The following is a 17,208-nucleotide window of genomic DNA, read 5'->3' as shown; positions in this document are numbered from 1 at the left end:
CATGTTATTGCCATGCTATTACCTCAAATATTTTCAGTAGTCAATATGGATTAATAAGAAAATCTGGTTCTCATTGTTAGTATTCCAAATATATTCAATAAGTGAATAATAGCAAAATGGTCCATGCTGTGTACATGGATATATATTCTTGTAAGGTACATTTATACATGAAGTAGCTTTAATATGTCTCAAGAAGCTAGTGACTCTACGATTCCTAGTTATTGTATATAACATTGGAGAGGGACTTGATAAACTGAGAAGATGGTGCATTTGAACAACCAATCCCGTAAAGGATCTTTGGCATAGTGGTTTTTGTGTCTTCATCCCCTGACTATGGATATGCATGGTGTTTAAATAGGTAAATGCAAGTTAAGGGCTACATAAATGTGTAAGAAATGAAGGTGGTTATGCCTATATGTGGCGAGTTTTATACGTACGTTAGAATGATTGACTGAAATAGCATTGTGCAAAATAAATATATTGTAGGATGCATTTGATTTGAGCCTTGATGGATAAAATATACATGCGTTGGTTCAAAGTAACAAGCCAATATATTGTTCAAATTTTGTTGTATCACTTTGACAATCTAGTGTTTGGGTGATAGAAGATAGTTTGTACTTTGAGGGGTGTGAATGTAGAGAGTATAGTGGTTGGATGGTGCCAAAGGGTTGTGAAATATTTATGAAATTGGAATGAGAATCTAGAGTAGACAGGGTTTGTGATTTGTTGGATATTTCAATATGTGCATCTTTGATGTATGATGTGAAAATATATTGGATTTATAATCAATCATGTGTAGTTTCGAGTTGTCTTTTATGTGGATAAAGTTCTCATCTCCATATTGTGTGATGGAGCAACAACACAAACATTTTCTATGATGATGATATTGTTCCAGTATGTTGGTATAAATAAGGTGTGGTATCCTATTGTAGGTCCTTCCCAACTCTTATACTCCTTAAATCTCAATCCAAAATGTTCGAGCAATGTAGGAAAATCTCCAATAAAAGGAACTAAAGGATAATATCATGTCTCTCAACGTTGGGACTTAATTGTTGGAATATATCTTTACGTGTTATGGTATGAGATCTCTATAGTAATGTTTTTGCCAAATTGGAGCTACTTTACACTACCTTTCACAAGATCAAGTTTGGAAACATTATAGCTAGTATAGAGATGTTGGTTACTAGAACATGTGATTTTGAGTACATATATTAGAATTGACCTCCCCCACCTTCATCCATGAGTTAAGCAACAATAAATTTGGACCACTTAAATAGTTCATCCTTCCACTTGCAACAAACAATACAATTTGCACCAATACACAATTGATCATGCCTTTTAAACCAACAAATCTGCTTTCTCTACAAAACTTCTATTTAATCTTGTTCATGCTTTAACTAGACCAATCTATTTTTGTTTGTTTCTTGGAAAAAAATAATCACATCAATTCATACTAAAGATGATTAAAATTTAAGACCTTCACATTGTGCTTGAGCTTGAAGGAAATGGATAGGTTGGTAATAGTGATGAAATGCAAGAATGGATATGTTCTTATTGTGTGTGCACACTTATAATTGTATGTAATTTTGTGACAATATCATTACTTTTAAAACAAACACAACCTTCGTAGTACTTATAAATACCATGTTTTGATTGGTTCATGCTTGATTAAATGTGTGATGTACACATATGGGGGGGTCAAGTTCTAAAAAAAACATCTACTTAGAAGTGCATGAGTACCATGTTTTTTGGGTTCTTACTTGATTAAATGCATTAACCCACTAGTAAAATCATCAGGAGTTATATTTTGTTAAAGATTGGCCTAATTTGCCAATAAGTTAAGATAATATAGCTAATATTTAGCCAAAGAGAAGCAAAATATTTTCAACTTTAGAAAGACTAGGCTTGTTTTTAAACTACCAAGGTTTCATCAGCAATAAATTTGCCCCACCAATTTTATAACGTCCAAGCGGTTGCGATTCTTTTAGTTTCATAAGCCATAAGTTGTGCTTGATTTAACCTAATGCTTGTTGGTTGACAAATAGAAAATCACGAGACTTTGTGATGTTTGATAACAAAATCAGTAGCCATGTCCACCAACACTTGGGCTATTCAAGTAGTTGCAAAATCGGGAAAAAAAATGGTCTTTGGATCCACCCTTTCAAGAATGCTTGTTGTATTGCTCATTGTGGGTTTTTAAAAAAAAACCTCTTCATAATTTGGACTAGGATCCGACTGATTATCAAAGGAAAAAACCGAGTTTTGGTGGAAATGGTAAACATTTGGAGTTTTTCCATTATTCGGTTAAGCTAGGTAGAAATTTGTTGTTGTTGTCAAAGTATAAATGCCCTGCTGCCATGAAGCACTGGTTTGAGAATAATGTGCAAGAATTACAACTTGCAAAATTTTGGAAATGGTTGTGGAGCATGCAGTTGCCGAAAAAAGTTATTTGCTTTCTTTGGTTGTTGATTCGTTATGATCTTCTTGTTGGTGATTGGTTGAGACAACATCAACAATATGCTTGTGGATTGCATTAAGGTGCACCTATTGAATTGATTTTGCGTGTGTTTTGGTTATGTTCCAAGATCAAGAAATTTTGGAGTAAGTTGTTTTTATTGTTGAGACAACACTACTCTCGTTCAATATTCTCTTGGGGTGCAGTATTGTGGGGGTGTCCTTCATGGAGAGGTTATGAGGTATGAAAGTACGCATGCTTCTCATGTTTTTCCTTTTTCTTATGGACACCTCTCTCTCACCTCATTTCCTTCTTCTATTCCACGGTTCATAATTAAAAATCTGGTCATTTGGCGTATTATTACATCATTGGCTCTTTGGATAATATGGAAACCGAGATGTGACTCTATTTTTAACAATGCCCACATACATCTTAACACTATGCTTATTGAATTTTGGATGTTGTTTGTTCACACACTACATGGTCATATATGATGATTTGCAAGGTTCAGATGATGTCCTATAAGAACCGATGGCAAGGACTTCACTTATTTTCGGATACAACTGTAGGTCCGAAGTGGAATTATGACATACCTTCTTTTCTGTTGGATAGTTGATAGTATTGTTCTACTTGTTTCATATATGACATCATATGTTTGATCAGATGTACTAGCTTTTGTATCTTACAATAAGAAGTGAGATGAAATGTTTCCTTCTGTTATTTCTATGTAGAGTTTTCAAGTAATATACTAAGGTGCATCTTTCTTTTAAAAAAGAAGAAGAAAGTGGATACCTCATTGAGGTGCGACCTCACCTCTTTCATGTTGATATAAGTTGGCATTGAGAAGTCTCGTGAGTGAATACTAGTATATAGGAAGACACATATTACTTGTTTCCCTTCCTTATCTTACTCTCGCTCTCTTTGACCATATTATTATGATCTCCTCATTCTATGCGTATCATATTCATTTCAATGTTTTTTTATTAGATGATGACATTTGTGATTGTATTTTACTATATTGATCTATGATTCTATTTGTCGCATATTATGGATGTGGTCAACCTTTTCTTGGTTTCCAATTAATTGAATTGATCACATAAACATTGAACACGAATGTATACAATATGTGATAGTGATGTGTTATTCACACTGTAATAAGTTAAAGATTAAATTTACAATAAACTTAGCAAATTTTGACAATTCAGTTAAAAACATCTGTTGCAGTAAAACATGAACCTAAATTATAACCATGGGGTGAAATATCATAGCAGTTGTTATACTCTCCCTACACGAGGAACGTCATTGGGCATTTGAGACAAAAGAGACAAATGTGAAGAATATTATTGTACTATGCAACATATGTTTAGGCATGCCTAATAATACGACAACTTAGGACATACACAACATAATAGGTACAATATAAAGCGGAACTCAAGAGAGAAAGTTTTTTGGATTTTAGGCATAAGAAACTTTATTGGTGATGAAGGTGACAATACATAAGGAATTGTGGTAAAATGAAAGTGCATAGTAAAACTTTATTCCACAAATTAGAGATTGGAAAACAGTAAGATGGTTTAATTGTGCATGAAAAGGTTACAACTATCCACAAAGAAATTTTGTTTGCAGATGTAACATGAAGCTTATTCACAATTGTTATTCATATCCTTTAAAAACACCAAAACTTGATTATTCTAATAGTTAAGCATTCTGTGTGTACAAGGTCTCAAACAAAGTTTGATGAAGATGTCGATGAACAATAAACAACAATGTGGAAAAACATACATGATTTGATAAATGTATGGAAAGCTCAATGGACAAAACAATTACTAGAAGATGATTTTGTTCCCCAAATGGAAATGGCATGCATTGGTATACTACAAGAACAAGCCCTTGGTTGCTTGAACTACTCTAAGAAGGTTCAAATATAACCCAATATAAAGAGGTATAAAAAAAATGGTCTTCTAATATCAACTCTTTTTTTTTCCAAAAAAATACTGCTTCGCATTAGTTAGCAAACAAAATTACATCATAGAACTCTCAAAATTCCTCTCAACAGCCCTCACTCTGGCCTTCCCACCAAAGCGGACATAGTCCCCACCTCATTTTCAACAAACGTATCCAAACAACTCTAATAACCTAGTTATTTGTACCATAACTATATAAATTTACAGCACCTAGACGTTGTTGGAAACTATTGGGGGGAACAACCATCGGGGTGCTTGGTAGTGCCATTGAGGCCCTGACGATGATCTACCGACCATAGGAGAATTACCCCATTTCGGCAAGAACTTTGATCGAGATCTTTCAGCTGCATCAGATTCCCCCTTAATCGAGTCGTATCGTCCCCGCAGCCAAGAGACCAACTCAAACTAGATATTTATTAATACCTCACCACTAGGGATCTTTTGTTGTTGAAAAACAAACTTACATCGGTTGGTCCAAATGTGCCAGACCGATAAACAAGCCACCATCCTCCATATCTCTTCAAAAAGTTCTGAGTTAGTGCTAGGTCGAACTCCAGCCCGTTGAAACACCTTGCCACCTTGCACTATAAATCCATGTCCGTGAGGGTTTAACTGTTCAGCCCAACCTTCCCCTGTTAACTTCAGCCCCTGTACGGATCCCCATACAACTCTCCCATTCACGCCGCATGCTGCCACTATCCGGAAACTTCTACCCCAAATGTTAATAGCCTCGTTACAATTCCAAAAACAATGAGGAATTGATTCCAAATGGTGACCACAAATTTTGCATCCAGCCTCACCACCACGACACCTAAGCCACTCCCCCACTGGTACAGCTTTGTGACTGAGAAGCCACAACCAAAGCTTTATTTTTTTTGGCATATCGAACGCCCATAGCCTCCTCCAAAATGACTTCAACCAGCCATCAGAAATGCCATTATCCTTCCAGCTATTGCGAGTTAGGGCAACACCCATCGATTTAGATCCAATGATTTGCCTTCCTAGCTTGGTAGTGTACTCGAAAAACCGTTCAAGTTTGTCTGTTCTCGGTTTCTGCCACCACACCTCTAGTGGATCCCAATCCAGATCACATATGGGCTTGTTGTCAACTATCCAAAGCTTACAATAAGATTGCAGCTTCCCTGGGTCCGGGTTTACTTGCCACTTCTTACCTTCTAGCATTGCCACTCGTATTGCCAACCACTGGCCATTGTCTGCCAAAGCACTTAGGTTGCCCCACCACCAATACTTATTAGATGGGCACCTGCCTCGGATAATTTGTGCATCGTCCTCACCCACAAACCACCCAAACCAGACCCCCTCTTCTTCATTCATCCTAGCTAGACCATCAACAACCTTATCTATCAAATGGGTAATCTTTTCCAGCCTGCCAGTAAATCTAGGGCTACCAACCAGTCCCTCCCTTCTTCTCCTTTTGAACTCCTCCCAGTCTCTTACTGAACTAACATTGTACTCTACCATTTTTCCCCATGGCAAGTATTTTTTCTGACCAAGCATCATACCATCATCACTTCGAATCCTGGGGTTCCAAAATAGAGGTTGACGGAGTTGTTCCTCCATTGTTTTTGGTTGCATTAAGACAAGCCCCTCTCTTAAACTTGACCATGCCCTCATTATGGAGCGGGCCACCCTATCCTCCATGCTAGTAGGTTCTTTTAACGTTAGACCTGGACTAAACAGCCACCATGTCTTTGCCGTCCAAGGGCCGCCATTCCTCAGACACCAAAGTTTAGCTCTATCTCTAAGAAGCAATTTCCACAATTCTGGTCCAGGTTGGAGACTTCGCACCAAGAGATTACCAAGTAAAGCCTTACTTTGGTGAACCGAATCCACCAGCCCAAGTCCACCTTGACTTCTTTCCTTGATCAAACAACTCCAGGCCACTTTAGCTGACGCTGTCTCATGGTCTCTACCCGACCAAAGGAACCCTCTCACCATTGCCTTAATATTTTTGATGCAATCTTTATCTAACATCCAACATGCCAACGAGTGCCACATGGTGGCCAACAAAATGTGGTTTACCACAACCACTCTACCTGCAAGGGAAAGCTTTATTGATGTCCATAACCGAAGCTTTTTTCTTATTTTGTCTTTCACTTGCTCAAGCTGCTGATTTTTCTGAATCTCTACTCCCACCAAAAAGCCCAAATACTTAACCGCCCTTCCATTAGGAACCCATTGAAAATCAGCATTAGGTTGCCAATGCGGCCTGGAGTTTGGACTTACCCAAAACCCTCTACTTTTTTTCCAATTAATTTTCCCCCCTGATGCTTCACAAAACAACTCAATCCGTTTTTCAGCCTGCTGTAAATTAGCATCATTGCCTTGCAAATAGAGCATAGTGTCATCTGCATACATGGAGTCCAACAAGTCCTTGCAAGCATGTGGGACAACCAAACCCTGAATTCCTGCATCCGGTCTATTTAGAAAGAAATAGAATGCCTCTGAAATAAATAAATAAAGATAGGGGGCCAATGGGCACCCCTGCCGGACAGACTTGCATAATGGCATTGATGGGACCCGTTGCCCTAATACCAACACCCTACTCAAGCTTCCTTTGTAAACGGCCAACACAGCTGCTCTCCATTTTGAGGGTAGTCCCAACCGCTCCATGACTTTGTCTAAAAAAGGCCACTGTACTCTGTCATATGCCTTCTCAAAGTCAAGCATGAGGCATGCAATATGTTGATTGGTTTTCTTCGCCAGGGCAATCGCTTCCCAAAAGGTCAACACATTATCAATTATACATCTATTTTCCATGAATCCTGTTTGTCCAACACTAATTAGCGCATGTAAGAGGGGTTTGACCCTCTTGGCCAGCATATTAGAAAAAATCTTATAGATTGTGTTGAGCAGTGTAATCGGTCTCCATTGTCTCACATCCGTAACTATACCCTTTACCTTAGGAATTAGAAATATTAGTCCCTCTTTAAAATGTTCATGGAGGTACCCATCATCCCATGCCTAATTTAGTCCAGCAATCAGGTCAACCTTAATTAGTTCCCAAAAAATTTCATAAAAATCTTTTGATAATCCGTCGTCGCCTGGACAAGATGTACTACATATACTTGCCAAAGCGTTTGACACCTCTTCTTCCAAGAGTGGCCCTGACAACTTAACTTGTGCAACCTCTGAAATTCTTGGTTGCATTCCCTCCAATACAAATTCTGCCAGCGAAGGCTGGGTTGGGAGACTATAAATATTTGATAGTAGCCCACTATAGTGAGATGTGACTGCCTCCATGATCTCCGATACATCTTCTGACAGTGAACCATCCTCCTTGATCAATTTAGGATTGAAGTTACCATTTGTGCTCAGTTTTTTAAACTTAAAAAATTGTTGGTTCACCTTGTCCCCATTCCTGCTCCACCAAGCTGTTGAACTCCTTAATACCATCTTATTTCTTGACACAATCAGTCGCTGTAGTGTTTCTTTAGCAGCCTCCAGACCTGATCTCGACCAAAGACACTTGGGATTTTTCTGAAGCATTCTTTGGGCAACCACTATCGATCTTCTTAGTCTCACCTCTCTTTCCTTGGACCTCTCAAATCTATTTTTAGTCTCTTCATGCGAATACTTTGAAGTTTCAATAATCTTTCCTTGAAGATTATCCAAAGCACCGCAACCAACTAGATTATTTTCCCATATACTCCTTATCTTACTTCTCACCTCCACATCCTCAAAAAGTTTACTACTAATCCTTAAGTTGCAGTCCCTTTTGTTCAGCCTCTGAGTGACCAGCGTAATCGTAACCAGCATGTGATCAGAGTAAGCTGAACCTGCGATGATTTCAACATTGCTGCCATATTTTTCCAGTTCCGAGCTTATGTGTATTCTGTCTATGCGAGACATACAATAGCCATTTATATTGCAGCCTACTCTTGAGAAGCATAGCGAGCTCTGAGGCTTTTTTAGTACATACCAAGCATCTTTCACTCCCATTCTGCCCATCAACAAATCCCATGCAACTAACTCTGACCCCTGCACCGCCGTATGCATGCCCCCCACCTTGTCCTCTGTGTGCAAAGTCATGTTAAAATCCCCTGCGAGGATCCATGCATCTGCCATCGACAATCCATCGGCCAAATGCCTTCAAAAAAGGGCCCGCATCGCTATCGAATTGGGCGCGTACACATTTATTATTCCAATGATACGTTGTTGCCATCTGACCGTCACATAGATGGCACGTCCCTCCACGATGGTGCCTTGGTCCACAACAATAATATCTGGATTATTCTTGATAGATGTACAAACACCCCCTTTTCTACCATGCTCACCTTGTGTTGGGGACCAAAAAGTATGCCAATCCCCCGCTAGAGGATTGCCAATACTCGAGATTCTGTTCACACTCAAATGGTGCTCTTGCAAGAGCAAAATGTCTGGGATACCCCTAAAGCTAGGGGATTTGAACTCTTGGCGGAGGTTCTTCCTCTCCAACATACATTTGCTACCGCCTAGACCTTGTATGTTCCACGTGATTAATTTCATGAGAACAATTGTGAAGTCTCCCAAGCCGGACATAGTCCCTCCCCACGAGCCCATGCCCAACCTCCTGCCTTGATCCTCTCCCATCCTAAAACAACATATTGCCTTGTAGCTTCTGCCATTTCCTCCTCGTGGAAGTGCAACACCTCATCGAGGGAGTCTATCGTCTCTTCTAGGCATAGTAAAATCTGTTTTTTAATGCGAGAATCATGAAAACTCCCACATATCATTCCAGCATTCAGCCACATCAACCTCCATTGATCTCCATTCCAGGTGATAGGCAGGCCGTGGAAGTATTTGTGTGCCTTAACTTCTATAAAGTTGGAGATCTGTGGCAAGTTACTGGTTGTAACCTCTAGGTCTGTTAGATCAAAAGAGATGCCTATAGCTACCAGCTTGTTTCGTTCAGCAACAACTACATAAACCCTTAGCCCTAGAGCTTCCCCTTGTGACAAATCAGTCAGTCTTGTGAGAGCTTGCTGACTAAACCTATATCCCTTGTCCAGCCTGTCCCCTTCCAATATTTTTGACCTAACAAATTTGATTGGAACTCTAACATTTGCCTCCTTACTTCCTTGTCCCACCACTTGCAACTTCTGAATTTCAGGAGTGATGGATGAGCTTTCTTGACACCTCCCATTACGCAGCCAGTCTTTCATTGCTCTCAATCCCATACTTCCACTTTTGCCAATGGAGGAAGGGGAGCCCATGGCAGATTCTTGTGTAAGTGTTCCACTTTTTAACATGACCTCAGGTGTACATACTACCACCTCTTCAACAATAGTTTTCTTTGAGTCTTGTGCTAGGTCCTCCTCTTCTTGCAACACTTCAAAACGATCTCTCAAATCTGCCTGAGGCGTATCCATGTTGACTACTCGTTGCAAGCCATTTTTCCGTCCCAAAACATGAGTCCAACCATCACTATTGTTCGCCTTCTCAGCCCCATTGAGGTTACTCAATCTTGACGCCCTCAACGTCTCTTGCTTATCTATTGGCCCTGTATCCTTCTCCCCCCTTACATTTATATTAATCTTCCTTGGACATTCCTTGGCAATGTGGCCCTTTCTTTTACAATAGAAACATTGGCCAGGTAAACCCTCATATTCCACATCCACATCAATCAATCTTCCCTCCACATCATGCACTCTAATTAGGGAGGGAAGTGTGGACAAACTTTGCACAAGCACCCTAATCTTAGGGGAGTCTCGGATTTTGTCTACCATGGTTGCCTTTGAAGGACAAATTGTGTCAATCTTCTCCCCAATATTTTGCATCAACAGATATAAGTGTCGAGGCAGATTAGGGAATACCATAGATATCACCATGGGATTACCAATTTTCTTAGCCTCATCCATAACATTGAAATTAGCATGCCACTCCAACAACAGAGCTCTTCCATATTTGAGTTCTACACATTTCATATTGATAATTTGCGATACACCACTCCCTTCATTCACTTCAATGTGAAAGAAATTCTGTCCCATATTATCCACGCTCTTTATATGCGGGACCTTATCCATTAAAGCTACCTGTAGCATATCACGGACCATACCTCTATTGGGCCTACCACCAAATAGCTTACAAATGAACGAACATTTCTTTAGTCTTTTGATCTCGGCATTTAGGATTGTACTTTCTTCTTCGGACAGAAAAACATCCAATACATCAGAAGTCTCCACCATTTTCAATTCATTATCATGATCTCCTCTCATGCATGCATTATGTGCATTATGTGCCTGACCACATTCATTCAAAAGGTTTTCCACTTGTAACGTGTACTCCGTGGCCTCACTCTCCACCATAGGCAACCATTGAGGCGATCCTCCTTGCAGTCCCCGCTGCCCCTCTTCGTCTGTTTGCCATAATGCAAGGTTGGCATGATCTCCTCTAGCTTCTTGCTTCCGTGCGTCTACTTTCCAAACCTCTGATTCTCCCCACACACGCGAATCCTCATTGCCATCACCTGCGAAGAGGGTTGTAGCCATACTACTGGAAGGGGCCCTAATCATCTCTTCCATCCATCCCCTCTTATCTGTCTGATTCACCAATTCCTTACATATCCTGCCAGATCCTCCATTAATATGTTTCCCTACAACTTTCCAAGCGTCTCTTGCTTCCTTATGTTCCAAATTCCCAGCCTGTTGCTTTTCACGACCATTAACCATCCTTGGTAATGCATACCTCGACTCCACCCACCGCACGGGCAGCACCCTTCCCGTTGGTACTTTAATCGATGACATTGAATCTGTTTTACTACCCTCAGATGGCTCCCTTGCCACCATGTTCTCTTGTAGCCCGTTGCCCTTTGGCTCCCTTGCCCTCTAATGCTCTACTCTTAGCCTTACTCCCTAATAAAAACGTAACTGACATTGTAGGGGTAGGTAAACTCACAATCAATGTGGTTCATTTGAGGCGCTCTATGCAGCCGACAACCACTCCAATGTTTGTTGTGACGTTGACTCGTTGTAGGAGAAAGGAATCGGTTGCATTCGACGCCCTCCCTGCAACCCTGACAGCCCCACAGAGTAGAACAGCCTTTGACGAGCGGCCAAAACTCCCTCCTACGATAGCCGCTGCGCGAGATCTTGGACAGCGACACACAGCTAGCCAGCACGCGCGTTCCTCACCGTGCTCCTGCTCGCCATTTCCTCTTCCCGCCATGCTCTGCTCCTGCTCCTCGCCATGGTCCCAGTAAGCTTCTTGATAGACTCCCAAAGATTTTCCCCATTGTTTGTTCGCTCAACAGAATCATTGCCAATATCATCTCCGCCATCACTTGCCTGTTTTTCATTCTTTCCCCATTGCCTTGATCTAATATCAACTTTAACCATTGTAGTTTAAAAACTAGGAGTGTTTTTTTTTTCCCCAAAATAAAGCTACTTTCCCATTAGTTAGGAAGGATTATTACAAGGAGACTATACAAGGAAGCTTATACACAAAACGGGGAATCTCCCTCAGATCAAGATCCAGAAAATGAGACTACTTACATAGTTTTTCAAACTGACTACCTAAAGTAAGTAGATACCTATACCTAAAAGCAGTGACTAGGAGTTAAAATCCAATTCTGCATTTTACCAAGAAGAAAGAGTTGCGATATTAATATTTGCCTCTAAATCTAAAAGTTGAATGCATTTTAGAGAGATTCTTGCCATAAGATTTGTATGCTCATAATAGGCTACAAATATTCACAATCATATTGACTTGGTGAGGTAGGTTAATCCATTAGCGGTATATGCCTATATTTTATAAGACTATAACAATGTATTACCCTTTATGTAAGGACTTAAAAAATATATTACGCTTTCTATAAGGACTCTTACTTTTAATTAACGGTATATGCCCATATTTTAAGTCTACAAATATATATTACCCTTTCTATAAGGCCTGCATTTTAGATTGCCCCTTCTACAACTCAATATTTCATATTCTCTTTTATGTGGAGAAATAGAGTTATTAGATTCGTCAAGTAAAAATGTTAGGGCAATAGTTTTTTACCATCCCAAAAAGATGAACGTATAGAAACATGAATAATATGATAGAGAACCTTACTATTTGCATCACAATGGTATAGCCATGACTTCAACTCTTACATTCCTTACCATGTCTAGTGAAATAGTGCAAAGGGAAATTTTGGAACACATTGGTGCATATGCTAATTAAAAATATGGCTTACCCATCAAATACGGCAGGGGTTTAGTCTACTATTGCAATTATGTTAGGTGCAAGGCACATTCAACTGGGGGAATGTATGTTGGTTATCATGGTAGGCCCCAATTAATAGATATGAAATCAAGAGGAGGGGTTAATGTTGTTGATAAAGGCATAAGAGATCTTGTTTTCCACGACCCACAATATTCACTCAACTCCCATCAATGCCAAAACTCAAGTCCTATTGGAATTGGCAACCCAATAACATTATGGATTGTCTGGAAACAATATTGTAGGAGGGTCTTCTCCAATCAAACCATGTACCAAGTGATGTTATTGCAAGAGATATGGAGTGAAGTTGTAGCCACGCAAAAGAACCAATACAATGGAGCCGAAAGACAACAATTAACCTTAATCCAATAATGACCGTCCTCTCCCTTTCTTGAGTCAGTGGGCCTCCACATAAGATGGAACTATCAAGTTCATTCTAGGATTTGTATATAACATTCTCAACTGTAAAATTGTATAACTAATGGAAGAAGTTTTGTTTTTGGGGAAAAAAAACTTACCACTACAATACAAACCCAATGAAATGAGATAAAAAAATAAAGAACAAGTGAATGATAGATATAGTGTTAATGTCTGTTAAAGCTCAAAATGACTTGTGTGTGAGATGAAAGTTATCAACCAACATACTATAAAAGCGACAAAGATAGACAGAAGAGAGGCTACATCGTAGGCTTGTGAGAAGGGGAATTTAAAGAAATATTATCTTTTACCAAAGGCCGAACATATGTAATATAATGTGTGAAAGTGAGCTTCAATAAATCTTCAAAGAAGTGATACATGGGCTTTGTGAAAGTCCCAATTCACCGAGGAATATAGTGAGACATTGTGAAGTAAGTGTAATGCATTCCATCGTCCAAACCATTTCTTCATATCTTACATCCACCTTGAACTCATTGAATTATGTTTTTGTGTGTCTTTTAAACTTATTTACTTTCTTCCCAAGCAATTTTAGAATGTCAAAGTGAGGATTGTTTTAACCTTAAGCATGTAGTTAACAACCATTTCTATGCACAAATATTAATGGAAAGTGATATGGCCTCAAGAAGTAGGATCATGTGTCATGTCTCTATCTTGACTTGAAGAAACTTCGCTCAACAAAATGCTACCGAACATTTTCACCCCAAAGATAGAGAGATAAGATAACTATAAAGCAACTTTTTCATGTCTTATAGCATCCTATGCACCTTGACGACTAGACCCCGAAACAATATAAATAAACAAAAGAATATATGTTAAAGAACAAGGTGAAATCATCGCCTTTGGCTAACCATTGGAAATTATAATTATAAAAAATGAGTGAATGCCGAGATGTTATAGTATCACCACTCTAAATTAGTTAGCTTCTTTTTTTGTCAATGAAAAATAATTCATTAGTATTAAGAAAATTCCTTTGAGGTGTAAAAGAAATTACTTTACATGCATGTACCTATCTCCCCCTTTTTTACATTCTCGTCATCAACTCAAATAAATATTTTATTGTAGAGTAAAACCACTCCATCTTATCAAAAAATGCCAATAAAATAGATCTTTGTCCCATGTGGCATGAAACTTCAATTGTTGCAATTCAACTTGTTGAGTGTCACCTTTTATATTATCCAAACAACCTCTTAGGTTATACACAATCTCTGTCAAAATCTTAGTAATTGTTTTAGTGGGCCTTTGTGACACATATTGGAATACTTTCAAACATCTCAACTTCAAAAGATGTACACCAAAGTGTAATATTACTTACAAACGCCATATCTCAAAATTACCAGTTGCAATTTTCGGATTCAAGGGTATATTTGTTATTTGGCTTGTTGTTATGCTCATTGACTATAGTGGAAATTGAAGGAAGAAGGAAATTCTAATGCTCTTTCTAGATTAGAAAAAACTTTTCCTTGTGGTCATTTTTCAAGGACTCTTATATTTTTATTGAAGGAGATGATAACTGATTTTATCAATTGTCGACAACTAAGGCATTGTGCTTGGAAGAAGCTTCTAAAAAGCATTGTCTTGAAGGTCTCTTTTTAAGTTCTCTCATGTCCTTGTCAAGAAGGGTGATCATTTATGTTAGAATCTCAATAAAATATGAGGCTCAATGCCTTACTTGTTCTTCTTGCATGTAGGAGTAAAAAATTTAATGCATTTTCCTTTGGTCTCTTTTCAAGGATTAGACACCCTTATTCAAGAAGGTAATGTTCAAAGCTTGCCTGTAAATTATACACACAATTCTTGATTATTGTTAGCCAAAACTAACCGTCCCGAGAGTGTATATTTTAAGGTTGGAAATCATGAATAATAAAAGCTCAAAAGTTTCATTATTTTCCAAACTAATAAAATTTCTTATATTTCTCTATGTAAAACAAGACTTTTGGGAAGTTTATATCCAGAAGTTTTAGCAAAGATCTTGGTGGAATTTGGAGAAAAGTTGTACTAATTCAATATTGATTGATTTTTGGAGCTTCTGGATTACAATTGTCCTAGCACAATATTTATAAAGGAAAAAATATAGTTCTATTTTCTTGTAAGTTCCTCTAGTGTTATGCATGATAAAAAGCCAATTGAATTGTAAAGAAAAAGCCTTTATGCAAGCCTTAGGATGCTTGAAGGAGTTTCTTTACCTAGTGATAGAAACAAGCTTTTCTTTGTGGTCGCTTTTTTTTTTTACAAAAAAAAAACTATTTCCATTAGTTAAGAAAAAGTACATAGGATAATATACAACTCATATGTTACAAGCCAATTTGCATGGCTACAAGAAAACATGTATAAATGAAGTTGTGGTCGCTTTTCAAGGACTATACACCATTATTGAAGGGTGTTGATAATTGATGCTAAACAATTAGAACATAAAAGTGTGAACAAGCAAAATTGTCTTGTTTTTCTTATGGGTTGAAAGCTTTTTCTATTGTCCCTTTTTTTTCCTTACTAAAGGGGATTATGTAAAAGGCTCATTTGCAAATATTCACACGAGTCTTTAACGAGGCTCTACATGAAACAATTTGTTTTTGAAGTCTATATGCAGAAATAACCTATCTATAATCAAATATATGAAAATATATAGACAACAACGAGAAAAATGTATTTGTTTTTTACCCTCGTCCTTCTATGATAGAAAAGCTACTCTAGAGTTCACTTAAAAGCTTTTCCGATGGTTACATAAAAGCTATCCAATGGTTAACATGTAAGAGTTTTCCCAATCCTCATATTTTAATAACTCATATTCTCTGAGGGATAAGAGTTTTTTTATCAAATGGTCATATTTTCATTGGATGGTAAAGACACATAACTATAAAGAAAGCAAATGTTCTTTTATGTGTACATTTTTTTTGTTTTTCACCCCTATAGTTGGTCCTAGTAGAGTCACGGGAGCAATCTCACCAAAGCCAAAATCAGACGTGCTAACAATTTATATTTGCCAATGATGTGGAGCTTTTTGATGATGTCACATTTTTTAAATTTTATATGTCCCCCCTAGGATTTGGTTGCTTATATAAGGAATGAGTTACTCATTTATGATACTCAGTTATCGACAAAGCACTAGAAATGGCTAATTCTTCTATGAATCTCCTAGTTTGCTTAGGCATGACTTTCATGATGGTGGTGATGCAAGGGGCTATGGCTAATCCCCCAGTGCCATGCCCACCACCTGCTAGTAAACACAATCATCATAATCATCATCATCACCACCACCACCATGCTAAATCATATCCACCAAGCTCACCAAGCTCACCAAGCTCACCAACTACACCAACCACCCCAACTACCCCTACTACACCACTATCACCCCCGACAATACCAAAAGCCTCACCCCCGCCAAATAGTATACCTCCATCTAGCCCTACCTTTCCCCCACCCACAACTCTTCCTCCTCCGACTTGCCCCATTAACATTGTCAAGCTTGGAGTTTGTGTGCCTCTTCTTCGTGGCATCCTTGGTAACCCCAAGGAGAGTGATTGTTGTGCTTTGCTTGACCTTATCGGTTTGGATATAGAGGTGTGTTGGTGTGCCGCCATTGATGCTAATATCCTTGGCATCATCAACATCAAAACCAAGGTCGATGTCATTGCCTCTATCTTCACTAGTTGTGGTTACAATGCTCCTCCCAACCTCTCATGCCCCTAACCTACTAAGTTTTAACATACTCTTCTCTCATTCTCATTCTCATTTCCACACATATCCATAGTCTCACTTTTGTAGTTTTAATCTTCTTTAAGTAGTATCTTCATTATGTAGTCACGACAATGTGTCTTCACAGCCTTCCATCATCTTCAGTGTTTCTCACTACCCTTCACTGCCTCCCTCTTCATTTCAATAAAGTTATACCACCCTTCATCCCTCCATCTTCATCATTTGGAGTTCAACAACAATCATTATTCAAATTTCATGGCCTTCATGTATTAGTTTTTGGGTCAACATGACTAACTTGTTGTTCAACATGGTTAAAGTAGTCTTCTATATTCTTTGTGTAAGTCAAATCACTTGAAAACCATTTCGGTATTGTGTTGCTTTAAATATGAAACCAATCTCCAAATGATTAATTTGTTATAAGGTTAAGACAACATAACCTTTTTGAGATTTTTCTTA

General features: G+C 38.5%; 1 protein-coding gene across 1 annotated transcript; it reads left to right on the top strand.

Moving 5' to 3' along the window:
- The first annotated feature begins 16,131 nt into the window (after positions 1 to 16,131).
- LOC147863651 (uncharacterized) lies at positions 16,132 to 17,208 on the top strand. Its single transcript, XM_087320220.1, has one exon. The coding sequence runs from the start codon at positions 16,168 to 16,170 to the stop codon at positions 16,744 to 16,746; it is 579 nt and encodes a 192-aa protein (XP_087176346.1). The 5' UTR covers positions 16,132 to 16,167; the 3' UTR covers positions 16,747 to 17,208.

The sequence above is a fragment of the Azolla caroliniana genome, unplaced genomic scaffold (assembly GCF_043228905.1).
Source record: "Azolla caroliniana isolate FFs.n. ecotype wild unplaced genomic scaffold, voAzoCaro1.0.p SCAF_5, whole genome shotgun sequence".
In the NCBI taxonomy this organism is placed as follows: domain Eukaryota; kingdom Viridiplantae; phylum Streptophyta; class Polypodiopsida; order Salviniales; family Salviniaceae; genus Azolla; species Azolla caroliniana.
Note: the sequence above shows the minus strand (reverse complement) of the source record. Positions and strands in the feature narration are given on the sequence as shown.

Excerpts from the sequence above, each read along its gene's own strand:
- LOC147863651 (XM_087320220.1), top strand. The coding sequence starts at position 16,168 with ATGGCTAATTCTTCTATGAATCTCCTAGTTTGCTTAGGCATGACTTTC.